At 48.7% G+C, this 27,445-nt stretch overlaps 1 protein-coding gene across 9 annotated transcripts in view; it reads left to right on the top strand.

Annotated features, from left to right (window-relative positions):
- RASSF2 (Ras association domain family member 2) overlaps positions 1-27,445 on the top strand; it is a 42,598-nt gene that overhangs the window by 7,960 nt on the left and 7,193 nt on the right. For all 9 annotated transcript variants that reach the window (XM_025876358.2, XM_025876353.2, XM_025875973.2 and 6 more), the window contains 8 exons: positions 16,842-16,932; positions 19,069-19,144; positions 21,097-21,248; positions 23,542-23,630; positions 24,650-24,810; positions 25,642-25,743; positions 26,632-26,683; positions 27,156-27,277. In XM_025876358.2, coding sequence (XP_025732143.1) covers positions 16,874-16,932; positions 19,069-19,144; positions 21,097-21,248; positions 23,542-23,630; positions 24,650-24,810; positions 25,642-25,743; positions 26,632-26,683; positions 27,156-27,277 — 813 coding nt within the window. In that variant the 5' untranslated portion in view covers positions 16,842-16,873. The remainder of the gene's footprint in view (positions 1-16,841; positions 16,933-19,068; positions 19,145-21,096; positions 21,249-23,541; positions 23,631-24,649; positions 24,811-25,641; positions 25,744-26,631; positions 26,684-27,155; positions 27,278-27,445) is intronic.

Genomic DNA, 27,445 nt, shown 5'->3' with positions numbered 1-27,445 from the left:
TTTTCTTTAGGGTTAGTCACTGGCTGCAGGGCAGGCAGAGGGTATGAATGTGGTTTGGTGGAAAACTCCCCCTCAGCCTCCTGGAAATGCTCTGGAAACCCCCAGATGTGCCGCCTTTCCTGGTAATAGGAAGGATCTGAGATCTGCTGTGAGGGTGAATTTTTCCACACACAGGGTGTTAAGGACATGAAAGGAGGGTGGGTGTGATCACCCCCTGTCCCCCATGGCTTTCCCAGGGGAGGGCTCAGCGCACACTGGATTCGTCCTTTGCTTTTTCTTCCTTACTGCTTCTGGAGCGCCAGGAGCCTGCCCGTCTTGGCTGGGGAGGAGGTTGGGGAGTGGAGGAAGTCTGCAATCCTGGCTCTTGGGTTTCCATTCCTGGCCCCAGGTAGCAAGGAGCAGAAACCCCAAGATCTCTGCACACAAAGCTCAATCTTAGCCTCTAGCACCAAAAAAGGAAGAGCTGCTGGGGTTCCCGAGGAAGGGGAAGTGAGGTCAGAGATGAGTCTCCGAGAAGTCACTCAGTAAACAGGAAGAGTGGCCAGAAAGAAACCTGTTCTTGTAGGAAATGGGGAGCTGGAGGCAGCCCCTCCTCACCTGCCCGCATAGGTCAGCACATCCCCGCAGAGCTGAGAGGCTAGCCACAGACAGTGAGTGGGGGCTCGAGGCACAAGGACTGATCCAGGCCTCAGGCCCTCCCTGTGGGACTGGGTTCCACCTAAATCCCATAATTACTGGGCTGGAGGAAAGCTTAATTTGCCCTTCGCAAGGTAGAACATGAAACTACCCTATAAAATAGCCCTTGGTTTTGGGAGATGCAGGTCAAGGAATGCTTCGTCTATTTGCCTTATTAGGGCCAGTGTTGCCTCTGCCAACTTCCCACTCTTCGCCTCAGCCCACCTCAGCCATACAGAAGTTCGCATGTTGCTGAATCTTAGCCCCTGAGGGGGTAATCTTGGCAGAGCCCCTCTGGTGGGAGGTGATGAAGGGGCTGCTTTAGGGAGGCAGATGTGACAGGTCCTTCTTTGGTGGGTCTGTCAAATTGGAAGGTTGGCTTTCTAGGTCTCTGGTTCCTCTGAGCCAGTCTAAATTCTACACACACACACACACACACACACACACACGCACGCACGCACGCGCGTGCGTGCACAGACACACACACAGGTTTTTCTGTCTAGAGTTTTTACTTCCTTAATGCCTTTTTTTTGGTCTTGCTCCAACACCCTGGTTCTCTGATATGAGGTTAAGGGCCTTTGGGTTTCCTCCTAAACATCCATCCAGAGGGTCAAAAGCTTGTGGACACTGGTGGGACTTTCCTACAAGCAAGTAGTTGCTCATCCGGGCCTGTGAGGTGACTGTTTGGGTGAGTCCCAGTGGTGACTTTCCAGGTCACTCACCTGGCCCCCCGCCCGCTGGTGTGGAATGGGAGGCAGGCCCTTCTGGCAGGAATCCCAGGACTATTTCCTCAGATCTCTGCTCCAGCCACACTGGGGACTCAGCCCTGTGCACAGAAGGCCTGAGCAGAGCGGGCCAGGGTCCCAGTTGGCGGCAGGAAGAGCAGGGGCTTTGCAGATCAAGCTGCTCTCGGGGAGCTCAGCATGGCTGGAATCTCTGCTCTTCATCTGGAGAGGGTGGGCCAGGCAGGGGCTGCCTCTGGGGATGGGAGCCAAGTTTCCCGTCAGCAGGGGCCTCCTACCTGTCATCAGTCAGCCCCCCTGGCTTTTTCCGGGTTGGGGGAGCAGGTGTTTTGTGGGACCCATGAACATGAGCGGTAGCTCATTCTTTGGACAGGGGTAGGTGTGACTTAGGGTCTGTGGCAGGTGCCTAAGTCCCTGGCCGGGGGTCTCTATCCCTGGCCCCTTGCAGGGTCTGCTCTACCTACATCCTGTCCGTCCAGCCATTGACTCAGTTGCCTGCCTTCTCCAGGCCCACCGGGCCCGCTGTGGCTGGCAGCGGAAGCCTCCCCTCCTCGTTCCTGCCTGCCCTGCCCAGAGCCCCCCATATCCAGCGCTTAGCCAGAGCATCACAGAAGGAGTCCTGGGCTTCCTGTCGGCTCTGTGACCTGGGACGAGTTGCCTAACCTCTGGGACCTTCTGTTTCCTCATCTGTAAAATGGTGAAAATGAAGCCTTCCCTGTGGGTTCTTTCTTGTAAGGAAGAAGATAAAGCTTCTAGAGCCTTGTTACCAGCAGTGTGAGTGTCACTGGGGAGCTTGCTTGTTAGGAATGCACATCCTCAGACCCCATCCAGAAGGACTGAATCAGAAGCTGGGGGGGGGGTAGGGAGGGGGAAAGGAATCTGTACTTAATGAGCCCTCCAGAGCCTCAGGTCCACACTCCAGTGTGACCCCTCCTCAAGGATGCGGCTGGCTCAGTTGAGTTTTAGCTAAAAACTCTTTTTTAACCTTCACCTCAAGAGGCTTCTGCTTTGCCAGAACTCACACAGTCCCGGGGTTTGACCCCACCCCCCTCCTGGCTGTGTATTTGGGGACAAGTTACTTCGCTTCTTTGTGCCTCATTTGCTTCATCTTCAAAATGGGGATATTGAGGTTTCTCCGTGGGGTTGTTGTGGGGATTAAATGAGCCAAAGCAGATACTCGGTGGCCCACAGTAAACTCTCATTTACGGTAGCTGTCTATGATTCACATCTGGTGTTTTGTTATTAGCCCAATAATAAGAGTGTGATTGTTCTGTTCTTGATTGGTGGGGGAAGGTGTCACGGTGCCTCCTGAGACTAGTCTTCTGCTAGTTCTCCTGAGCTAAGCCCTTTTCCACCTGCCCACCCCTTACCAAATACCTTCCACGCCCCAGACTCTTTCCTGAGTGGAGTGATTGGGAGAGCCGTGAGGGTGGGTCCTGAACGCCTGGAAAAGGGAATAGAGGAGGTACGTTCGCGGAAGGGGGGGTCAGTGAGCTGAACAGGCCCCAGAGAGGACCCAGGCCTGGCCAGTAAGTGGGCCTTTTATTGAATAAAGGTGGAAGGCAAGGTGTGCCGTTTCCTTTCCAGGCAGCCTGAATTTTGCCCATGTCTGGGACAGGTTCAGGTTCAGGAACCAGGAGGTGGAATCTTTGGTAATCTCTAGAACTTGGCAGGGTCCCAGGCCACAACTCTAGTCTCCTTCCTCGGGTGGTGCAATAGGGCTGGGGCTTCCTGTTTGCCACTGACACTTCTTCCTGTCCCTATACCAAGGGGCTGAAGTATACAGGGGTCAGCCCTGTCTCCTCTGTAAGCGCTGCTTGGTTACAAAACAGAGCCCCTCAGGAGACCTGATGAGACAGTCTTTAACACTACAGTATGAGGCACTGTGTAAGATAACTTTCTACTCCAACCCAGGAGCTCCAGATTAACCTCCCCCTCCCCGGGAGGGGGGCAGGGTAGGACTCAGAGAAGAGGTGGGGACAGGCCCCAAAAAGGGAAGCTGTGGGCCTTCAGTGAGCATTTCCTTTGTTTCTGGGGCCCAGGGCTCGCTTTCTGGCTTCTGTGGTGTGGTGCCCCGATTTGCGTGTCACAGGGCCCTTTGCATCAGCTAGCTCTGTCCCTGTCTACACCGACCCTTTGGGATGCTCTACACCGCCCTCTCTCCCCTTTGAGATATTAGTGATGCAGAGAGGGGTGCTGAAGACCCGACTCAGTTTGCTTTTAGAAAGCTCTATTCCTTCCATTCCTGAAAGGCTGCTTTGAGATGCATTTGGTGGTGTCCTCAGTTTACACAGCTCTATCCCTATCAGATTTCTAGGTTGTCCTCAGCTCCGGTTGTACATTGGCACACCCTGGGAAGGCTATAAAAATGCTAATGCCTGGGCCCCTTTCAGAGGGTCTGATGTCATTGGTATGAGTGACAGCCTGGACATGGGGAATTTTGAAATCAACCCTGCCTACTCCCCTCCCCCACCTCTCCGGCCTCACTCAGGGAGGGTCTAAGAAGCATCTAGAATTCGACCCTCTGAGCTGCTGTGTGTCTTGAGGCCAGCTACTTCTCCTTCCCGCTTTGGTTTCCGCTGAGGCCTCGCAGATTGCATGTCCCTCTCGTCTGTTAGAGGGGGGCTCTGTGGGGTTTGCGCCCCTGGGAATTCTCCGTGGAAAGCCCTCCCCTGTACTGTCTTAGAAACTGAGACTGCCTGGGTCCTGTTAACTGGTTGGGGCCCCCCGGCCCCCATCCCGCCCCAGTTGCTGAGGTCAAGGCTCTACCACTGGGAAGACGGTGTAGGAAACGAAGCGGGTTCTTTGTCTCCTCTGGGCTTTCCTGCCAAGGGCTGGCTTTCCAACCTTTCTGTGCTGTGTTTGCCCTTCTCCCTCCGGGGACCCTCCAGTGGATCAATAAGATGAGAGACACGTAGTCTCGAGGCTGGGACAGAAACTGGAGGGCTTAGCCGGCGTCCCAGGGAGGCTCTGAGGCCAGATGAACGTGTTGTCCAGGTGCCCCGACAGAATGGGAGTGAGGGCCCCGGAGTTTGGAGGAACCAAGAGCTAAGAACACAGCAGATTTTGCTCTCCTTGAAGAGAGCTTTGGATGCCTTTTCCCACCTCCTCGAGCTCCTTGAGTGCTTGATGTTTGCCTTCCTCACAGGAAGCTGAGCTGGGGACTTTCAAGGGTTTGCACAGCCCCTCATTTATTCTTGGGGAGGATGGAGACACCTGTGAGTGTGAGGGTCTGTGAAGAGGAAGAGGGAGGGACCTTTTGTGCAACAGCTGCAGGGGTGTGATTTGTCCAGAGCTCTGGCAAGTGTCTGTCCCCATCCCTGCAGCTCAGCCTTGCACCTCGCCTGGCCAGCTCGTGCCGGCAGCTGCTTCCTCCCGGCTGCAAGGCAGGTGGGAGAAAGTGGATTGCTTCTGAGTCTTAGTTGCTCCCCCGTCCTGAGATCAGTTCTTGCAGGGCAGTGCCTGGGAGCTCATCCCCGTCCTCCCAGATGACTAGCCAGACGACTGATTAGCACGGGGGTAACAAAGGCTGGCCTGCCTGTCTGAAGGTGGGACAAGTCCGTGGAGTTATTCACACCCCAGAGCTCCCACGGGATCAGGCTGTGGCTGGAATCCAGCGAAGCCCCGGTCACCCAGCTCCTTCCCCGGCCAGGTCCTGCTTCCCTCACTTGCTTACAGGGTTCTCTTGAGAAAAGTTCCTCAGTAACTCATGTGCCCAAAAATTCTTGTGTGGGGCCCTGCTTCTGGAAATCCTCTTATCCAAGACAGCAGGAATCCACTCCCTTCCAAAAAAAAAAAAAAAAAAAAAAAGACAATGGGAAGATTCACGGGAGAGAAGCATAGGCTGGGAGCTGGGGTCCAGAAAGGGGAAGCTCCAGGCCCGGGAGGTGAAAGAAACACCAGATGGATGGTTTCTGTGTTCCATGGTAAGTGCTGTGAGGGACAGGCCGAGGTGTGAGCGCCTGCCCCCACCCCCGACACTGCCCTGGGGCAGCAGGGAGACTGTGAAGGGGGAGCTAAGTTTCGGATCAGGGTCTAGGGATCATGTGAGTTTGCTTGGGTCTGTAAAGGAGCATGGATGGGCACACTCACGGAGCTTGAAAAGCAGGCCTAGAAAGTTCTCTGTGGCTGGGATTTCATCACCTCCAATGGCTTAGGAACCTTCCAGTTTTCAAAACGTTCTCTTGGACCTTAGGGAAGGTTGTACAAGCAGGCATAATGGATGGGTCTTCCCGTCCACCACTAGCAAGGTACATGGTACTGCCCAGGCATTTGATGGAGCTGAAGAGAACCTAGAATGTTCTGCCAGGGCGTGAAGTCAGTGCCAGAAGGAAGGAATGACTAGTTGGTGGCCCCTGTGGGTCTCCAACGTGACTAAGGCCTGGGAGGCTCATGTCCCTACGTGGCAAGCCCAATGATACACACACACCTCAAGACATTTTAGCAGACGTGCTTCAATACACATTTTACCTCTTAAAGTCTTTCTACAGGGAAGTTGTATGACGATGTTCCTATAGGGAGTTCAGTAGGTTTAAATATGATTTAGAGGGGTGCCTGGGTGGCTCAGTCGGTTAAGCGACTGCCTTCGGCTCAGGTCATGATCCTGGAGTCCCGGGATCGAGTCCCGCATCGGGCTCCCTGCTCGGCAGGGAGTCTGCTTCTCCCTCTGACCCTCCCCCCTCTCATGTGCTCTCTCTCTCTCTCTCTCTCTCTCTCATTCTCAGTCTCTCAAAATAAATAAATCTTTAAAAAAAATAAAAATAAATATGATTTAAACTTCCAAAGAGCAACTCCACGTTATTTTTTTTATGAATACTTCTTTATAAAGTTATTTTTCTATAAAATTTATGTGTCACATCAAAGTCGTCCTTTCATTTGCATCCTTTCTTTCCCCTTCTTCTGTGTGGGCAGCTGTGAGCTGTTTCAGTTCTGTGTCTGAGATGCCGACCCACATGGGAAGCCCCGGTCTTCCTCCCCATCGCGCTCTCTCTTCCTCAAAGAGATGGTGACGGCCACTTGCCACTTCGGTGTTCTCAAGGCATCGTGGAAGTGTTGCTTGTAAATGATTCTTACAAGGCATTTTGGAGTCCCGGAGTGCCCCATAAATTCTTGATAATAACAGAGAAGGCTGAAGAGTTGCAATGAGCCAGCTGAACAAATCCCTCTCTCCAAGGCTGTAGATGTTGGCAGGCATCCTTGGGGGAAGTGTCCCATTGAATCCACATTCCAGCCCCATCAGCCATCTTCCTCTGACCCTTCCTTGTGTGAGGAACAATACTCTGTTTAAGGAATATCAGACTGAACTCTAAATTTCCAGCCCTTTGTTAGTTTTGCTGCTGTGTTTGCCTTAAAGTGAATGTTAATTTAGCTGAACCCCCCAACTCCGCCCCCCGCAAACCCCCAGCTGGTTGGAGGTAGCCAGTGATTTGTGGTGATGGTTGGAAAGTTTCTGAAGAGAGATGCAGATGTTGTCCTTGAGACAAAGAAGGGATTGGGTCCTAGAATCAGTGACCTGTACGTTTAATTCAACAACGTGGTAGGCTATTAAATGTTTTCCTAACACGCCTAACTCAAGATTTGTAAAAGTAAGAAAAAAGGTGGGGAGACATTCAGGTTGGAGACAAAGACCAGGCAACACGAGCCTGTAGGTCTGATACATAGCGATGGCCTTGCTAAGATCACCCAACAGGTAGTGATGGAACCTTGGAGAATCCCCACATTTGGGCCATTGGACAACTTGATTTATTACCAATCTGGCAAGTAAGGAAATAGTGATTAGGGAGGTTGAACATCTGTTCATAAATCTATTAACTATTTGTATTTCTTTTTCTGTGAATTAACTGTGTTCTTTGCCCAATTTTCTATTGGGTGTAGAATCTTTTTCTTGTGGATTTATTAATTTTACAGATTAATGACATTAGCCCTTTGTCATACTGTATTGTAAATGTTTTCTCTCAATTTGTCACAGATTGGTTCCATTTCTTTTTCTTTTCTTCAATTATACCTTCTGGATTTGGAATCTTTCATAGGAAAGTTTTTCCCACTTCAGGTTGATATATATCCTATGTTTCCTTCCAGAATTTTATGTTTTAATGTTTAAACTTTTTATTCATCTATGATTTCTTTTGGTGCAAGGAGTAGGGTAGGGATTTAGCTTCCCCGACCTCCCCTTTCCAAAGGCCAGTCAATTCTCCAACGACATTTAAAGAATTAATCCAACTTTCCCTGGCTATTTAGAAATGCACCCCACATTCTATATTCCCAAATATATTTGGGTCTATTTCTGTGCGCTTATTGTTTCATTGATCTGCCTGCCTATTTTTTCTCAAGTACCAAATGGTTTTAATAACTGTAGAGAAGACTTAAATTCCCTAATTGGTGTGCTCAGTAGATTTAAGAAGGCGTGCTATCCAAAGGGAATTGTCTTAAGAACAGGACAGACTGCTTTCAGATGCAAAACAAAATTACTAAATTATAGCTTATGAGGGAGGCAGTGAACAAAAGAGAGAGTCCTGCAGAAAATCCAATCCATGAGTTAGAAGATTAGCTGCAGAATTCTAAGGAAAAGAAGGAGATGGAAGGTTATGAGTAAAAAATGATATGGTACTTGGGGAAGAGGGGCAGGGATGGATGGATGGATGGATGGATGGATGGATGGATGGATGGATGATTGGATGGATGGATGGATGATTGGATGGATGGATGGATGATGGGATGGATGGATAGATGGATGGACAGTGTTCGAGAGAGGGGGTAGAGACATTGCCGAAGAAGAACCAAGAATGGAAGGAAGAGAAGAGAATCCAAGAAAGAATAGAACATTTCCTTGGTTGGAGGAAGACCTGAATGTTCAGGGTGAGAAGGTCTGTGGATGGCTAGGCACCGCTAATCTGACCTCGGCACCAGCCAGGCTGCGGAATGGGTTCTGGCTGAGGTCCCGCATGACTGCTCAGAGGCTGCTCTGGGTTTTCTTCCTTGGGCGCCTACCACCAGCTTCTGGCTTTGCTGACCAGCCTCCTTTTCAAGGTACCTTATTCTCTTGGCTGCCGGGGCAACATGTCTCCCTCCTCCTCTTCGAGGGACTCCTTTTCCTCTGCCCCTCACTGCCCTACTGGGTGCATCGGAGCCCTGCCCCCGAGCCCTGCCCCCGAGCCCTCCGTGCGTTCTAGACCTCCCTCTCTGGGAGCTCCGTGCGCTCACCTTCCCGGGCCGCAGACCTGGCTGCACCAGAGGGTTCCGTGGGCATGTCTCAAAGTCCGCCCATGTTCCTCAGCTTGGCACGTGCGAATGTGGCACCACCCCCAGCTCCTGCATCATCCTGGACTCTGCCTTTAACCCCACGGTGACTCTGGCAGCGGGCTCTTTTCCAAACCTTTTTACTGGTGTATCACGACTTTTCCCTCTACCTCTTTAAACCCCCAGAGACGCTGTGACTCCGCCCCCATCGCCCCCCCCCCCCCCCCCCCCGTCCCTGGATCAGGCCCCTCCAGGGGACCCCTCCTCTGCTGTCTGCCACAATCCTTCCTCAAAGTAGGCGGGGTGGGGCAGCCGTTCAGAAGTTCAAGTCAGATCACACCCTCCCCTGGTTTCCCGAGGGCTGCAGTAAACTCGATCATAGAGGGGGTGGTTGAAAACAACAAATTTACTCCCTCACATTCTGGAGCCCAGAGGTCTGAAATCGGTTTCATTGGGCCCCAACCCAGGTGTCAGGAGGGCTCTGGGGGTGGGGGGGGGCGGTGTGTGTGTGGAATCATTCGCTTGCCTTTTCTAACTCAGCGAGCCTTGGGCCTCAGCTCATGGCTCCTTTCTCTATCCTCATCCAGTTTAGTACATTCCCGTGTCTCTCTCTCTCTGCTGGGGTTGATGTTCCAGAAGCTCCCTCTGCCTCTCTTATAAGGACACTTGGAACTACATTTAGGGCCCGCCCAGGTAACCCTAGGAAGATCTCCCCATTCCAAGAACCTTAATTTAATCACATGGGGGGGGCGGGGTACCTGTACCGTACAAGGTAACTTTCACATGCTCCCGGGATTAGGACCTGGGTATCTTTGGGGCCATTATTCAGCCTACACGCCTCCCGTGGCACCTCGAACTCCTTGACGTGGTCAAGGTCCCAGACGCCCCCCCACCCCATCTTGCACGGCTCTGGGTGCGACCGGCTTCCGTCTGGACCGCTCTGCCCTGCAACTTTACCAGCTTCACCTCATCCCTGAGGTCTCAGCCTAGAGGTCGCTTCCTCCAGAAAGCCCCTGGGACCCCACCCACGTCCAGATTAGGTGCCCTTCTGTGTGCTGCCCTAGCATCTGCTTCCCTTGCCAGAACAGTCTCCTGCTGTCCATCTCTTACTGCATCCTGAGGGCAGGGCTTTGCCTGTTCCCTTTGCTGTTGAATCACCATCAGTAAGCGCAGATCCCACACGTCAGGCACACGAGAAATGTTGGTGAAATGTGTGCACTTGAACCTGCATAGGAAGGGGACTTTTTTTTTCATTTTTAAAATTTAAATTCAATTTAATTAACATATACTGTATTACTAGTTTTAGAGGTAGAATTCAGTGATTCATCGGTTGCATATAATACCCAGTGCTCAGGAGCGCCTGGGTGGCTCAGTCCTTAAGCGTCTGCCTTCGACTCAGGTCATGATCTCAGGGTCCTGGGATCGAGCCCCATATCAGGCTCCCCGCTCAGCGGGGAATCAGCTTCTCCCTCTCCCACTCCCCCTGCTTGTGTTCCCTCTCTCACTGTGTCTGCTTCTCCCTCTCCCCCTGCTTGTGTTCCCTCTCTCTCTGTATCTCTCTCTGTCAAATAAAGAAATAAAATCTTAAAAAAAAATACCCAGTGCTCATCACAGCAAGTGCCCTCCTTAATGCCCGTCACCCAGCTACCCCATCCCCCACCCCCTTCCCTCCAGCAACCCTCAGTTTCTTTGCTAGTTAAAAGTCTCTTACGGTTTGCCTCCTGCTCTGTTTTCCTCTTAAAAAGGATACTTTTTAAAAAAATGAGTATTTGGGGCGCCTGGGTGGCTCAGTCGTTAAACGTCTGCCTTCTGGTCAGGTCATGATCCCAGGGTCCTGGGATCGAGCCCCGCATCAGGCTCCCCGCTCAGCGGGGAATCAGCTTCTCCCTCTCCCACTCCCCCTTCTTGTGTTCCCTCTCTCACTGGGTCTCTCTCTGTTGAATAAATAAATAAAATCTTAAAAAAAGAAAGAAGGGTACTCACTAGTTATGGGTAATTGTCACTTAAAAAAAACTTTCTCACCAGTCTGATTCTTTCTTTTCTCTTTCTTTCTTTCTTTTTCTTTCTCTTTCTTTCTTTCTTTCTTTCTTTCTTTCTTTCTTTCTTTCTTTCTTTCTTTCTTCTTTCTCTTTCTTTCTTTCTTTCTTTTCTTCCTTTCTTTCTTTCTTTCTTTCTTTCTTTCTTTCTTTCTTTCTTTCTTTCTTTCTTCTTTCTTTCTTTCTTTCTTTTCTTTCTTCTTTCTTTCTTTCTTTCCTTTCTTTCTCTTTCTTTTTCTTTCTTCTTCTTTCTTTCTCTCTCTCTTTCTTTTTCTTCTTCATTTTTACAGTACATATGTATTCTGATTTTTTTTTTTTTTAAGTAGTGTGGAGCCCAACACAGGGCTTGAACTCACGACCTTGAGATCAAGACCGGAGCTGAGGGGGTCCCTGGGTGGCGCAGTAGGTTAGGCGTCTGACTCTTGGTTTCTGCTCAGGTTGTGATCTCAGGGTTTTGGGATCGAGCCCTTTGTTGGGCTCCCTGCTCAGCATGGAATCTGCTTGAGGTTTTCTCTCCCTCTCCCTTAGCCCTTCTTTCCTGCTTGCACAAGCTCTCTCTGTAAAATAAATAAGTAAATCTTAAAGAAAAGACAAAAACAAAAACCTGAGCTGCAATCAAGAGTTGGATGGTTAACCCACTGAGCCACCCAGGCACCCGGACTCCAATTTTTATGAATCTTTTTTTCCTTTTAGGAAAAATCAAAAAGTTAAAATTTAGAATTTAGAGAGAACAACTGTGTTCTTAGGGTACCACTTTTGGGTACACAGTTGGAGATTGAATTTTCTGAATGAAATTCAGCCCTTCAACTCCCTTCCCCACACTGATGCCCCTGTTTTTAGGGGGCCTCTTGTATTTGTTTTCTGCAACCGCTTTAACAAAGTGCCAAGATTTAGCAGCTTAAAACAACGCAAATTTATGGTCTTAGGGTTCTTTAGGTCAGTACCTACAGGGTCTCACTGGGCTAAAAATCAAGGTGTCAGCAGGGCTGTGTTGTAGAGGACCTAGGGAAAAATTCATTTGCTCGTCCTTTTCAGCTTCTAGAGGCCGCCATGTTCCTTGGATCGTGCCCCTCTTCCTCCAGCTTCAAAGCCAGTGACAGCAGCTTGGGTCCTTTTCACATTGTATCACCATCACGCTGGCTTTTCTGCCTCCCTCTTCCATTCTTTTTTCTATCATGGTGAAATACACATAAAACGTATCAACGTTATCATTTTTAAGTGCACAGTTCTGTGGCATTATGGACATTCACACCGTTGTCCTAGCAACACCACCATCCATCCACACAAAGCTTCATGTCGCCAAACTAAAACTCTGCTTGTTAGACACTAATTCCCTCTCCTCCCCGGCCTTGGCAACCAACTTTCTACCTTATGTTTCTATGATGTTGACTACTTTGGAGACTTCCTATTAGTGGAATCATACAGTATTTGTCCTTTGGTTGCTGGCTTATTTCACTTGGCAGAATGTCCTCAAAGTTCTTCCATGTTGTCGCACATGTCAGAATCCCCTTCTTTTTTAAGGCTGCATAATATTCCATGGTATGTGTCTACCGTGCATCGTTCATCCATCCATCCGTTGATGGACGCTTGAGTGGCTTCCACCTTTTTGGCTGTTGTGATTAATGCTGCTATGGACCTGGGTGTATAAGTATCTCTTCAAGATCCTGCTTTCAGTTCTTTTAGGTATATACTCAGAAGTGGAATTGCTGGATCATCGGGTTGTTCTATTTTTAACTCTTTGAGGAACTGCTGTACGGTTGTTCACAGTGGCTGCACCATTTTACATTCCCACCAACAGTGCACAAGGGGTCCAATCTTCCCACATCCTCACTGACACTTATTATCTCGTGTCTTTTTGATACCAGCCATTCTAACAAAAATGAGGTGATATCTTATTGTGGTTTTGACTTGTGTTTCCCTAATGATTCTGATACTGAACATCTTTTCATGTGCCTGTCGATCATTTGTATGTCTTCTTTGGGAAAATATCTATTCAGGTCCCCTGCCCATTTATTAATTGGATTATTTGGTTTCTTTTGCTCTTGAGTTTTCTGTGTTCTTATATAATTTGGACATTAACCCTTTACCAGATACATGGTTTGCAAATATTTTCTCCCATTCTGTAGGTGACCTTGCCAGCTTGCTGATTGTTTCCTTTGCTGCACAGAAGCTTTTTAGTTTTATGTAGTCCCACTTATTTATTTCTACTTTTGTTGCTCATGATTTGGGTGTCATAGTCAAAAAATTGTTGCCAAGGCCAATGCCATGGAACTTTGGCAAGGAACTTTATTTCTGTTTTCTTCCTTAGAGTTTTATGGTTTCAGGTCTTATATTTAAGTCTAATTCATTTCAAGTTAATTTTTTTAAAGTAGTCTCCACACCCAACATGGGGCTTGAACTCATGACCTCACGAATTGCATGCTGTACCAGCTGAGCCAGCCAGGTGCCCCTCAAATTAATTTTTGTGCTTGGTGTAAGATAGGGGTCCAATGTCATTCTTTTGCATTTGAGTTTCCAATTTTTCCAACATTCATTGTAGAGACAGTTCTTCCCTCATTGCATATTCTTGGCTCCCTTGTCAAATATTAATTTTATGTGCATGGGTTTATTTCTGGGCTTTTAATTCTGTCCCATTGGTCTATGTGCCAGCATCATGCTGTTTTGGTTGCTATAGTTTTTGTAATACATTTTGAAATCATGAAGTGTGATGCCTCCAGCTTTGTTCTTTCTCAGGATTGCTTTGGCTGTTTGAGTTCTTTTGTTGTTCCATATAAATTTCAGGATCATTTTTTCTGTTTCTGTGAAAAATGCCATTGGAATTCTCATAGTGATTATGTTGAGCAAGAGGTGGCTTTGGGTAGTATGGACATCTTAACAATATTCTTCTGATCTGTGAACATGGGATATCTTTCCATTTGTTTGTTTGTTTTTTTCTATTTCTTTCATCAGTGTCATTTAACTTTCAGTGTACAGATCTATCACACACTTGGTTAATTTATTCCTAAGTATTTTATTTTTTTGATGCTACTGTAAATGGGATTATCTCTTTTTCAGATAGTTTGCTGTTAGTGTATAGAAACACAACTGATTTTTGAATGCTGATTTTGTATGCCGCACCTTTACTGAACTCATTGATTAAGTCTAACCATTTTTTGGTTGAGTCCTTAGGACTTTTTTTTAAGATTTATTTATTTATTTGAGAGAGAGAGAGAGAGAGAGAGAGCATGCATGAGTTGGGGGAAAGACAGAGGGAGAGGGAGGGAAGCAGACTCCCCACTGAGTGTGGAGCCTGACGCGGGGCTCCATATCATGACCCTGATATCATGACCTGAGCCAAATCAATAGTCGACGCTTAACTGACTGAGCCACCCAGGTGCCCCACGGAGTCCTTAGGATATTCTATATATAAGCTCATATTATTGCAAACAGAGACAATTTTACTTCTTCCTTTTTTATTTGAATGTCTTTTATTTATTTTTATTGCCTGATTGCTCTGGCAAGGATTTTCAGTACTGTGTTGAATAGGAGTGGTGAGAGTGGGCACCCTTGTCTTGCTCCTGGTCACAGAAGAAAAACTTTCAGTTTTTCACCGTTGAGTATGATGCTAGCTGTGGGCTTGTCGTATCTGGCTTCTATTATGTTGGGGTATATTCCTTCTATACCTAATTGGTTGGAGTTTTTGTCATGAAAGGATGTTGAATTTTGTCAAATGCTTTTTCTGCATCTGTCGAGGTGATCATATGTGATTTGCATGTGTGGAACCATCCTTGTATCCCAGGGATAAATCCAACTTGATCATGTTGTATGATCTTTTTCATGTACTGTTGAATTTGGTTTGCTAGTATTTTCTTGAGAATTTTTACATTTACACTCATCAGGCATATCAGCCTGTAGTTTTCTTGTTTGGTAGTATGTTTACCTGGCTATAAGAGTATCAGGGTAACACTGGCCTCATAAAATGAGTTTGGGAGTGTTCCCTCTTCTTCGGTTCTTTGGAAGAGTTTGAGAAGGATTGGGTATTGATTCTTCTTTAAATATTTGGTAGAATTCACCAGTGAAACCATCTGGTCCTGGGCTTTGCTTTTCTTTTCAAAACCTGAGAAGTTTTTGATTACTAATTCAATCTTACTCATTATTGGTCTATTCAGATTTTCTTTTTCTTCATGATTCAGTCTTGGTAGGTTATGTTTCTAGGAATTTATCCATTTCTTCTAGGTTATCCAATTTATTGGCATATAATTGTTCACAGTAGCCTCTTAAGATCATTTGTATTTCTCTGGTGTCAGTTGTAATGTCTCCTTTTCATGTCTAATTTTGTTTATTTGAGTTTTTTCTCTTAGTCTAGCTAAAGGTTTGTCAATTTTGTTTATCTTTTCTAAGAACCAGCTTAGTTTCATTTATCTTTTCTATTGTTTTCTGGTCTCTCGTTTATTTCTGCTCTGATCTTTGTTATTTCCTTCCTTCTTCTAATTTTGGGCTTAGTTTATTCTTTTTCTAGTTCCTCGAGGTTGTTTATTTGGGATCTTTCTTTTTTCTTAATGTAGGTGTTCATTGCTATAAAGTTCCCTCTTAGAACTGCTTTTGTTGTATCCCATAACTTTTGGTATGTTGTATTTCCGTTTTTGTTTGTTTCCAGATATTTTTCACTTCCATTTTGAGTTCCTCTTTGACCCATGGGTTGTTCAGGAGTGTGTTGTTCAATTTCCACATAGTCATGGATTTTTCCAGTTTTCCTCCTGCTGTTGATTTCTAGTTTCATACCATTGTGGTTGGAGAAGACACTTGGTATGATTTCAATCTTCTTAAATTATGAAACTTGTTTTGTGTGTAATTTACTTTGAAATGCATCAAAAATAAGATGGATTATTGAATAGATAAAGGAATGTATAGCTGGACGGATGTGTGATAAAGAAAGATAGTTAATGTTTTTTTTAAAGATTTATTTATTTGAGAGAGAGAGAAGAGTGTGGGAGAAAGAAGAGCGTGGGAGAGAGAACACCAGTGGTAGGGAGGGACAGAGGGAGAGGGAGAAGCAGGCTCCCCGCTGAGCAGGGAGACCTACACGGGGTTCCATCCCAGGACCCTGGGATCATGATCTGAGCTGAAGGCAGACGCTTAACTGACTGAGCCACCCAGGTACCCCAGTAAATGTTAGGGGTAGAATAACTATGCATCCCTGGCTGTTCATTGTCTTATTCCTCATCTTTATGTTTGAAAATTCTCATAATAAAATGTTTGAAAAAAATTTGGGGTAATGCCATTCCCCAGAGAGAGCCAATCCTTCATTCATTTATATACAGATATACATATGCCAGGGATTCTTAACTGGGGACAGTTTAGCTCCCAGGGGACACTAGGTAATGTCCAGAGACATTTTTGATTGTCATGACTGGCTGGTGCTGCCGGCATCCAGTGGGTAGAGGCCAGGGATGCTGTTAAATATCCTCCAATGCAGAGGACAGTTCCCACAACAAAGAATGATTTAGCCAAATGTCAATAGTGCTGAGGCTGAGAAACCCTGACATATATATCTGAATATCTGAATATATATATATCCATTTATATAAATGTTTACATATGCATATTTGATGCTTACTTATATTTTAAACAAAATTGAACTTATGGTTTTGTAACCTGTGTTTTCACAACGTGTTGTCATTTCCCCAGGTAATTAATTGCCTTTAACATTACCATATTTTAATGGCGATTGTAGATGTGTATGCTGTGGTTTACTGCACCCAGCTCTGGGCATTTTTAGGTGGCTGGCCCATCTATAATGTGCCTCAGTGGAACCTGAGTCTTCCCTGTCAGACCCATCTCTATTCTGTGTTGTGAAGATCTCTTCAGGGAAGACACGTTGGTCGCCCTTGGGACCACCTTGGGTGTCAACATTCTTGTGACTGGAGCATTTGTTCTGGGTTCGTCTAAGGGTTGTCCTCTCTCCTTTGGGTGTTTTTTTCCCCAGAGGCTGTGACAAGCACAGGCAGCAGTCAGCAGTGTGGTATCTCACTAGCCCTGGGTCAGCGTTGGGCGGCCCATGCTGTGGATCTGGGGTGGGAACAGAGAGCCATGTGCCCCCTCCCCTGGCCCAAATTCTGCTGAGTTCCTAAGGACCCAACTTGACTTGGCCTGTGTCTTTTTTCAAATATAGGTCTCCCCTTCTGATGAAAATAGAACAGAAGAATGGACTACAGTCACCAAACCTCTCTAGTCCCGTGTGGACAAGATAAATACATCTCCAAGTAAGATTTTTGGCTTTTAGTGTTGTGTCCCCAGTGGCCAGTCCCACGTGGATGGAAACCCCTTCCGTTCATGGGTGGCAGGGAGTCCTGTGTGTGGGAAGAAGGGAAGCAGCTGAGTGAGAGCACAGCAAGTTTGGTGCTCTAGATAAAAACATGGCCCCAGAGCCTGGCCACGGACAGCAAAGTAAAGGGGACCTTCAAGACACAGCACCTTTGGGGGTTCAAGAGAGATGGTGTCCTGGAAGGAGGAATTAATGGTGGCTGCCCCCTGAGCTGTCTGTGGTGTCCCCTGAGGGAGTCCCCGCTGGGTGGTGTCCCTGTGCTGCCGGGGTTCTGACCAGAATAGGCACAGGTGCCCCCTGAACAGAAAGAGACAGATTCATTGCTTTATATGCACTAAAATCTCTCTCTCTTTTTTTTAAAGATTTTATTTATTTATTTATTTGAGAGAGAGAATGAGAGAGAGAGAGAGAGAGAGAGAGAGAGAGAGAGCATGAGAGGAAGGAGGGTCAGAGGGAGAAGCCGACTCCCCGCCGAGCAGGGAGCCCAATGCGGAACTCGATCCAGGGACTCCAGGACCATGACCTGAGCCGAAGGCAGTCGCTCAACCAACTGAGCCACCCAGGCGCCCTGCACTAAAATCTCTTGAGCTCGGATTTTTTGCTAATGTGAGCCAAAATGGACTTTTCAAATGATAAGTTTGAGGATATCTTTTTATATCCAGCACAGGGATTTGTTCATACTGAATGCTCTCTATCTGAACTAAATGCTTAACTTATCCGAGACCAGATTGTTTTCATTCCTTTACACATATTTGGCCACATACAGAAACACAGTTGTGTGAACTATGGATCATTCTTATCGATTCATTGAGGGATTTCTCCAGGGACCTCGACTGGCCAGTAATTTTAGATCTCTGTGCTCAAAAGAAAGTACCCAGCAGCTTTTTGTGTTAGGTTATTTGGAGTCACATTTTTCACTAATTCATTTAGGCTTGCATAGAATGACTCCGATTTTTCTAGGTTTAACTTGTCAAGAGCTTCTTCGACTTTCAAGCCAGCTTTGACCTCTGGTGTGGCCCCCAAGTCGCTCCATTGAATGGCTGAATTCAGAGAGACCAAACTCCACAGCCTCTTGCCTGAGTACAGGCAGAAGTACACGGCAATGTCTTCAAGCCCCTCCTTTCCCGGCCTCAGGCACTAGTGGGCACTTTCAGATAAAACCTGGGTAGATTGTTCTCAGGTTGGCTCAGGGCTCATCCAGATCACAAAGGTGGGAAGTCCTCGCTCCCTCTTGTTCAATAGAGCTGTGTTTCCAGGGGACCACCTGGAAACCAGGTATTAACAGCTAAGGAGGCCTGATATAGGGTTTCAGAGGGAGATTTGCAAGTTAAAAACATTTTTTAAAGTTTATTTATTTAAGTAATCTCTACACCCAACATGGGGCTTGAACTCATGACCCTTGAGATCAAGAGTCACACGCCCCTCCCACTGAGCCAGCCAGGCGCCCCCCAAATTTGTTTTAAATAAACTGAAAGCACTTAAAATAGAATAAAAAGAGATAAAAGCTTGTAGAAAAGAATATTGCTAGGGCCCAGAATCCCCTCCTGCCCCCTTGTGGTCACTGCTCCCCAAGGTGAATGCTATCGTGAATTCCAACATCCATTTTGAACTTTATATAAATGGAATCATACAATACGTGGCCTTTGGTGTCAGGCTTCTTCTACTCAACACAATGTCTGTGAGATTCATCCATGTTGTATGTGGCTCATTCATGTTCTTGTTGCTACGTAATATTCCACTGTATGACCACAGCTCCCTTTATTCATCCTCTCCACTGTTGATGGGAGTTTGTAAGTTTTTAAACACACCATAAGGTCATGTCTATCACTTATAAGTCAGTGGGTCCAGACCTGTCCCTTTTGACTTTCTGAAAAGCCTAGAAGTTTCTGAGTCTCATGAAAGCCTGTAGCGATTGTCCTGTTCTAACTCATAGCAGAGGTGAGGGAGAAAAGACAGTGGACAGACACGCAGACTTAGGTGGCTGAAGGCCAGATTAGAGGTGAGAAAAGAGGGAACAGGTGCATTACAAGTGGCTTCAGCTGAGAATGTCACACCTTTTGTATTTTGCCCTAAGGAATGAACTTCTCCTGCATCTGAAGACCTACAATTTGTACTACGAAGGCCAGAATTTGCAGCTCCGACACCGAGAGGTAAGGAGTCCCTGGGGAAGGGCCGTGGGCCGGCCCAGTCTGCCTCCATGTCTCCAGGGTCTCAAGGTCCCTGCCTCTCCTGCCCCCTGGGAGTGGCCTCTCATTTAGGATGTTAGCGGGAGTCTCTGGAGTTCTTTAGAAGGGGAACCCAGGCTCATTTTGTTCTAAAGAGGATGAGCTTTTCTGTTCCAGAGACATTCCTGGGGATGGATGTGAGGCTGGGCTAGCATCTGTTTCGGAGGGGGTCCTCTAAAGGGGGACGTTCATGAACTGACCCTTTCCCATGGTGCTCAAGCAGGCTGCTGCTTCTCGGGCAATTCAGGAAACTTCCTCAGTCTTCTGTGTTTACACATCTGGGCCCACATCTGATTGCTGCAGCAACTGGGCAAGCCGCATCAGCTCTGCCTGGAAATGCTTGGCCCTTCCCCACAACTGCAGTGGTCTTCCTACGGTGCCTTCTTGGGACGCGCTTTGCTCTCCACCCGGCTTCCCCCAGCCCGAATCTTAGCTTACTCATCCCGTATCCATTTCCGTAAAGCCTGTTATCAGGTAGATGGTGAGTTTTGTAGGAGCCAGGTAGAGTAATTTATACTCAAGTGTTCTAGACTGATAAGATATGTGTAATACCCTTCTAAACACATTTTCAGGTTATCAAGCCATGGCAATTCAATCCATAGAAACAGATATCAGATGGTAGAATTTCAGCTACAAAGGCAGGCTGGTTGGGGAGAGTATGTGAGATGCAGTGGCTTTTTCTGTGTCCCTCAAACCAGTCCATGTAGGCAAAGTCCTACTTTGGGTTAAATCCTGTCCTAAAATCATGCAATATAACGGTAGCTAGAAGGCCCTCTGTACAGCCTATTCTTACATAAAGCTTTTCCCCCCAAGACCCCCACCTGCCTGAAAGCTGTTCTACTCCTCTCCTGCTTCTTCTGTTCTCTCCTCCTCTCTGGCGATGATCCTGGGATCCGGGTCAGTTGTTCATTGGACGGGTGTCCTCTTCATCCATGTGGCTCATCCTGAAGACATGGCCGTGGCCCAGGTCTGACAGCTGTGGGGTTTTCTGAGACTTGAGAAAGGAGGCCTGACCCTTTTAGGCATTGTCCTTAAAGCTTCTAGTGAGTGGCTGGGCCATTCGCAAGATTTTGGTCCTTGGACAGCTTTTTTGCGGTGCGTCTTAGAGAATAAATTCTCAGAGTGCTCTATGATTAAATAGAGACTCATAATAAATGAGACTCAGTTCTTTGAGACAAAACACGCCGAAGCCCTTAGAAGGGTCTGATGTTTAACTTGTTAGCAGTCAACAACCCTTGAGTATAAATTTGGAATTATCGGAGGATTAATTCACCTCTTGGAGAGCCGCAGTGTAGCACATTAGCTAATTAAAAGCTCTGGGAAGTTCTGCTGGTAAGAAGTCTGATTGACATATCATCTCCCAACTCATGATCACCGACACCCTTTTTGAGGTAACCGGTTGACCTGCGAGAGGCGCGAGTATTCGGTAGAATAAACTTGGGGAAATGTTACTTTAAATCTCCTTCAACCAGCAGGTCTGGTTGCTAAACATATGTTATAGCTAAAGACTTTCTGTGGTAGGGGAGGGGAAAGTAGCTAATTCAAGAATCTAGCTCTGGCTTCTGTTAGTAAGGCTCGTCTCAGTTACTCTAAGAGATGTCTTCTTCTTTCTTTAAAGTATAAAAACAAAAAAAAACACCCCATTTTTATCATTTACACACAGGTATTTGAGTTTTGAGGCAACTTTTGGGTTGACTTGTGAGGTCGTCTTCAGGGCGTAGCTTGTGGTGGGGTGTGTCTTGAGGCTGGGGTGCAGGTGTAACTTGGGTGCGCCCAGCCAGGGCCCATCGAGGGCGCTGTCCGTCGTCCCCCGGGGTGTTGCTGGCCTCTGCGGGGTTTTCTGGTCTGGCTCACCGTGCCAATTGCTTTGTGGGCAGGAGGAAGATGAGTTCATCGTGGAGGGGCTGCTGAACATCTCCTGGGGGCTGCGCCGGCCCATCCGTCTGCAGATGCAGGATGACAACGAGCGCATTCGCCCTCCACCATCCTCTTCTTCCTGGCACTCTGGCTGTAACTTGGGGGCTCAGGGGTGAGTGAGGAGAGATGGGGATGTGGTGCCCGGGAGTGTCTGGGGGTTCTGTTCTTAAGCGCTCTTGAGCAGATCAATGCCACCTTCTTCCAGCAAGCCTTGACTCCAGCTCCCATTCTCCCCACCTGCACTGTGCCCCTGTTCTGGGCTCAGGGGGAGGAGGAAGGAGCAGATGTTGGTGTGATGGGGTCACCGTGCCTGTCACCACATCACTGGGTGAGAGTCAGGGGAGAAACGCCAAAGTCTGGTTGCCGTGTGTCCTCCCTCATGGAGAATTCCTGAGTCTCTGAGGGGTATCGCTTGTGACCAGCTGGGCCTAGCCTGCAGATTTCTGATGCGACGCCTGGTGCCCCAGCACTTCCCCATGGGGACCACTCCTCATAGAATGACCCTGCTCTGGAGACACCAAGGGCTCAAACCTTCTCTCCAAAGCTCTCCATGACCTGGGGGAACCTGGAAGAAGGAAAGGAACATCAGGCTGTGTCCAAGCCACTCCCACGAGGTCAGCTAGGGGGCTGCTTCCTTCAGGCCACACCCGGAGCTGGGTGACCGTGTGACAGTCAGCAGTCTGGGAGGCTCCTTCCTCCGGGGTCCCACTGGAAGGTCTGCGAAGCCCATGCCTATTTGTCCGCCTCCCTCTGCTACCAGCTGAGTAGCCAAGTGCTTGTAGACATGCCCGCCCTCTGCTGGGACTTCCTTCCGGGACTCTGGTTCTTGGTATCAAGTGACTGACCAGCTGTGTTCCGTCTCAAAACTTGTGGGTGCTGCAAGGCCAGAGTGTGGGTAGCGTGTGCTGACATCTCAGCCGAAACCACAGTGATGTGTTTTCTGTTTTCAGCCAGAACCAAGCCCTCTCCGTTGGACACGCTGGACGTTCTGTTAAAACTCCGCAGCCAAATCCATCTCTCTCTAAAGTTGAGAGACACCTACATTGTGGCCAAACGCTGATCTGCTTTCTTTCCCAGGGAATTGTAGGAGGGAAGTCCTTGCCCATCCCATCAGACGCTGGGATGTCTGGTCAAGGTTCTCTGGCTTCATCTCCTTGGCTGGTTTCATGCTCTATTTCAGCCCTTTGGACATCTTGGATTTCCTGTGGGGCCAAACCCTTTCCACAGCCACGTCCCGACGACGCCTGATTCTGCTCCATTCCGTCCCCTACGTGAGAGAATTTTTAGAATGCCATCCGACGGCGTGATTTTTGGCTGAGCCTGCTAAAGGGTCCTTCACTCGGCTCGCTCGTTTCACCTCCATTCCCAACATCAAGCTGGTCTTGGTTGGTTCTTGAAACCTGCCAGGGCTCTTGAGAGGGTTGTCAGGAACGGTAACTAAGGTTATCCCCAGTGCTGGCTAGAATAAAGTGAATACCTGGGCCACTGGGGTAAGAAGTTGGCTGAGACCAGTTTCTGCTTCGGTGAGGGAGTGGGCTGTGGTCGCTGGGAGCGCCAGGCACTCACCACTCCTGAGCAGCTCTGACCAGTTAGAGGCTGGTCGGAAGTCCAGAGTTAGACCACAGTGGGACGTTCTTTCAGATTTTCAGCTTTTATTGTCTTCCCTTAAAACTGCCATCCCTGGACTGTAAGTCCCATCTCTACTGGGTCCCAGGGAGCCCACGCTCTTCTCACTATGGGATGGTCCTAACTGGTTAAATATGATTTTTCTTTCTGGTCAAATCTCCTGTTGATTTTGGGTGTGCATCTCTGAGCTGCTGTCATTATCCTTTTGGGCTTATAAGGGAGTCTTTGGCCAGTTATTCGGGACTCTGCTCAGACTGGCTGCGTGGGGTCCAGCTTGGCTGAGCGTCCTGTCCAGCAACCCCAAGAACACTGTCATCAGTGGTCCTTCCAACGCTGCTCTGACCTATGACTTCCATTCCTTTAGGTGCCAGAAGCAATTTCTGAGTTACTCCTCCAACAGGAAAGGATCTGAACTGGAATCTTGTCTGGAGAAACAAATGTCCATTATGAGAGCTATTTGAACCTGTACATGCTCAGAAACTCAGTGCACACAACGCCCAGATTTTGTCCTTTGGTGTTCTCCATCCCGGGCTTGATGAAGTGGGTGCTTGTGTTCCTGCAGATGCTGGGAAAGAGCATCTTCTCCTCCAGAATACCCCCTCCCCACCCTGTGCTCAGCCCTGGAGCGGGGCCAGCCTCACGGGACACTCCGCACGGGCCGCCTCCACGGGGGTGTGCTTGTCCCCAGCCTAGCACAGGCCAGGTGCTCCTATTGCAGGAGAGGGAGGGTCCCCCTGCAGAGGCTGAACCAGTCTCCCTTTTGTGTTCTATCTCCCCAGCACCATCCTGAAGCCCCTCACCATGCCCAACATTCAGATCTCAGAAGTGGACGCCCCGCCCGAGAATGAGCAGACACCGAGCCCCACAGGTACACACATGTGTGGTGGGAAGTGTCCCGCTTTGGACTCACCTATGTGAAGACTGATGTGATCTAGATGCTGTAAATTGAATAAATGAAATTCATGTGGTTCAAGATTCGAGGAGTATTCAAAGGAGACTATCAGAAGTTCCCCATTTCGTCTACCCACCATAGGGGTTCCCTCCCTAGAAAATACTCGAAGGCATTCTTTCTGAGGTCTTCTAGACAGATACAAGCAAATACACAGCAACATACCTTTATGGTTGGAGGTCATTTCTTTTCTTCCCCTTTTTACATAAGTGGTAAATTTTGTATATCCCTGTTTCTATTAGTTTGTTTTGAGGACTGTCCCACACAAATCCATAAAGAACTTCGGCATTCTTATCTGGCTTTGCTGTATTCCATTGGGTGGAGAAATGATAGCTGAATCACTCCTCACTGATGGACATTGAAGTCATTCCAGTCTTTTGCTGTGACAAACAGCAGTTAGTGGCCCTGGACACGTGCCATTTCACACATTTGTCAGTGTCTGTAGGATTTTTTTAAGTGGAATTTCTGGGTCTGAGGCTATGTGCGTTTGTAATTTTGATAGATACTGTCAGATGGCAATATCTTGCAAGTCCTTATGTCACGCTTCTGCTGTGCCAAGCACTCTTCTAAATGCTTTGCGTGAATTAATTCAGTAAACCCTCACAACAGTCCTGTGATGTGGGTGCTATTATTATGCCCATTTTATAGATGAGGGAACTGAGGCATGGAGGGGTTAATGAAACATAGCAATGGTGGGGCTGGGATTTGGCCCTGGGAATCTGGCTCTCAAGTCTCTGCTCTGGAATCTTGTCACTGTATTGCTTCTCAGTAAATTATGCCATGTGTTTTTCCCCCGGCAGGAAATACTGTTTGGATGAAACGTATTTCGGGGGAGGCGGCAGTGGGTACCGTAGCCTTGGCCACAAAGAGGGTACTGTGTGCAAACTGCCACATCCCCGGGCCGGGCCGACAGAGCTCATCTTCCCCTTCCCTCTTAGACTCCAGGGGCCTCAAGCCCCTGCAGGAAGACACCCCACAGCTGATGCGCACACGCAGTGATGTTGGGGTGCGTCGCCGTGGCAACGTGAGGACGCCCAGTGACCAGAGGCGAATCAGACGCCACCGCTTCTCCATCAATGGCCATTTCTACAACCACAAGGTAGAGAGGATGGGGGGTAGGGGGCAGGGGTTAGTCCCGAGTGAATAAGGCCTCTTCTTGGGCAGCGGCTGCCTCAAGGCTACAGACAAGTGGGAAGCCAAGTGTTTGCCGTTCTGTCTTTGGGTCCTGGGTGGGCTGCAGGCTCTGCCGGCTCTGGGAGGGATGAGGGACCCTGGATCAGGAGCCCCGCCTAGGGGGGGTGGGTGAGATGACACCACGAACACCAGAGCCGGCCCCCCTCCCTGGGAAGTCAACACGACACCCTCTTCCTACACCGGCTGCTGCGTGGTCTCACTTTCCTGTGAGCTGAGTGCTGCCCCCTGAAGCAGGGCTGCGGGATGCAAATCAGGGGGCATCCGTGCCCTACCTGCCCCTCCCCATTAGCTGACCCTCCTTGCCTCCCGCTGCCTGGTCCGAATCCAGCCCCAGAAGCAAGTGCATCATGGGAGAGGGGTCAGAGACCTTGTGTTGAAGTCACAGTGGAAGGGGCCTTCTGCACGTTTTCTCTGGAGAGAGGGCCTTCCTTATCTGGGCCCCTCCCCCTCCCCCACCCTGCCACTTGCCCAGCTCAGACCCCTCCAGCCTCCCGTGGGGACGGTGGGTGGGAGACGAGCTCCCGAGTTAGGCACAGCCCAGGGCTGCTTGTGTTGACCTCAAAGCCATCGTCTGCCAGGCTGCTGCGGGGGGGGGGGGGGGGGGCTCAGGGTGCACGGGGTGAGTGCCCTTGTCACTGTGCTCTTTACCCCAGGTCACGGGGCTGGGGGACACCTGGGTTTTAAGGCCCAGTTCTTGTCCCCACGGCCACCGTGAGCCGGGCCCCTCTATTGACAGACATCGGTGTTCACGCCGGCCTATGGCTCGGTCACTAACGTCCGCATCAACAGCACCATGACCACCCCACAGGTCCTGAAGCTGCTGCTCAACAAATTCAAGGCAAGTTCCCACGCGGACTGGCCCCGGAGTGGGAAGGGGGACCATGGAGGGTGTGCAGTAAGCGGGGGGAGGGGAGGCGCGCTGGGCCGCCGGGCTCGGGGTCTTCCAACCCCATGGCATCAGCATCCCATGGGAGCTTGTTCGCAAAGCAGCTTCCCAGGCCCCAGCCCTGAATCAGACCTGCTGAATCTGAAGCCCGAAGGCCAGGGAACCTGCTCAGCAACTGGCAGGCGATTCTGGTGCTGCTGAATTCTGAGGAGCTCCGGCCCCCAAACCCCAGGCCCCAGGCACAGACCTCAGACCCCAGGCACAGACTGACTTCTGAAACACATTTGGGGAACCTACTCTGAAAAATGAGCTTCAATACACGTGCAAGTTCTAGGGCATGAATCCTTAAAGTTCTGTTACTCTGTAGGTCTCCCACAATCCCTTTATAAGAAATCTTTTGGAGACATGGATCCCTATTTTTCACTGGGGCCAGTGTCAGCTGGTGGCCTCTGCGTTCAAATCCCCAGCCATCACCCGCTGATTGGAGGAGCCGAGCTAGTGACTTAAGCTCCCTGTGCTTCTGCTTTGTCTTCTGTAAAATGAGGGTTCACAGGACCCCCCCTTAAGGGGCTGACAGGAGTATGAGATAAGTTAACGTGTGCAGAGCATGTGGCACGGTGCTTGTCAGGGTGCAAGAAATGTTAGTCCTTCTTATGGACTGTTACTGATAAAGTTACCTGCCTGCCCCCTCTCCTCATCCCCTCTGAGAGCTAGAGAGAAATAGCTCCCCCTCAGAAGCGCCGAACATCCATTTAGCTTTGCAGCGTTCAAGAAGGAATGGCTCAGAGTTGGGATATGTAAATATGTGCTTTCTTCAAGCATCTCTTGTTTCTGATTCAGATCGAGAATTCCGCAGAGGAGTTTGCTTTGTATGTGGTCCATACCAGCGGTGGTAAGTCTGAAAAACACAGTGTACTTGAAAATGTTTACTTCACTCAAAACAGCAAGTGTAAAAACAAGACCTCTGCCTCATTTGCTTGTTGTTTGGCCTTTGGAAACTTTCAAATGTTCGCCTCCGAGGCTGGTGGGGTCACTGGCTGAGTCCACTGGGAAATGCCATATGTAGTCTAGAACCTAACTGCTTATTTAAAAGGCAACCGGATTTCCTTGAGAGGTAGATAAAACCAATTCCTCCAACACAGCATCTTCCAAAGGGTTTGAAGCATGGTCGTTTTGTCAGGGAGAGCGGGGAGGGAATGGTTGCTTTGAACCAGAATTGTTCATTCACAATTCAGTCTCCTGACTTACCTGGCTGCATCTTCTAAGGTGCCCGGGCCATTTGGGCCCCCGAGTTGGCCACTACTTATGGTGAGAAAGGCCTCAGGGCCAAACTCAGGGCTGTTCCTTGTTGGGTGTTGTTCCAGAGAAACAGAAGCTAAAGAACACCGATTACCCTCTGGTTGCCCGAATCCTCCAGGGACCGTGTGAGCAAGTCTCCAAAGTGTTTCTTATGGAGAAGGACCAGGTGGAGGAAGTCACCTACGATGTGAGTCCCCTTTCAGTAGGGCGGTCTCTCCTCAGGAGGGTGGAGATTTGGTTGGGTTACCTGCAACTGGGGTATAGCTTGACTTTCTGGCCGAGGACCATGTCCCGTTTTGCTGCCATTCCTCAATACTAGGTTTTCTTCTTCTTTTTTAAATTAAATTAAATTAAA

This window comes from Callorhinus ursinus, unplaced genomic scaffold, assembly GCF_003265705.2.
Source record: "Callorhinus ursinus isolate GAN/ISIS: 27379988/994484 unplaced genomic scaffold, GSC_fseal_2.0 scaffold29, whole genome shotgun sequence".
NCBI classification, from domain to species: Eukaryota; Metazoa; Chordata; class Mammalia; order Carnivora; family Otariidae; genus Callorhinus; species Callorhinus ursinus.
This window is presented reverse-complemented; position numbering and strand designations above follow the sequence as displayed.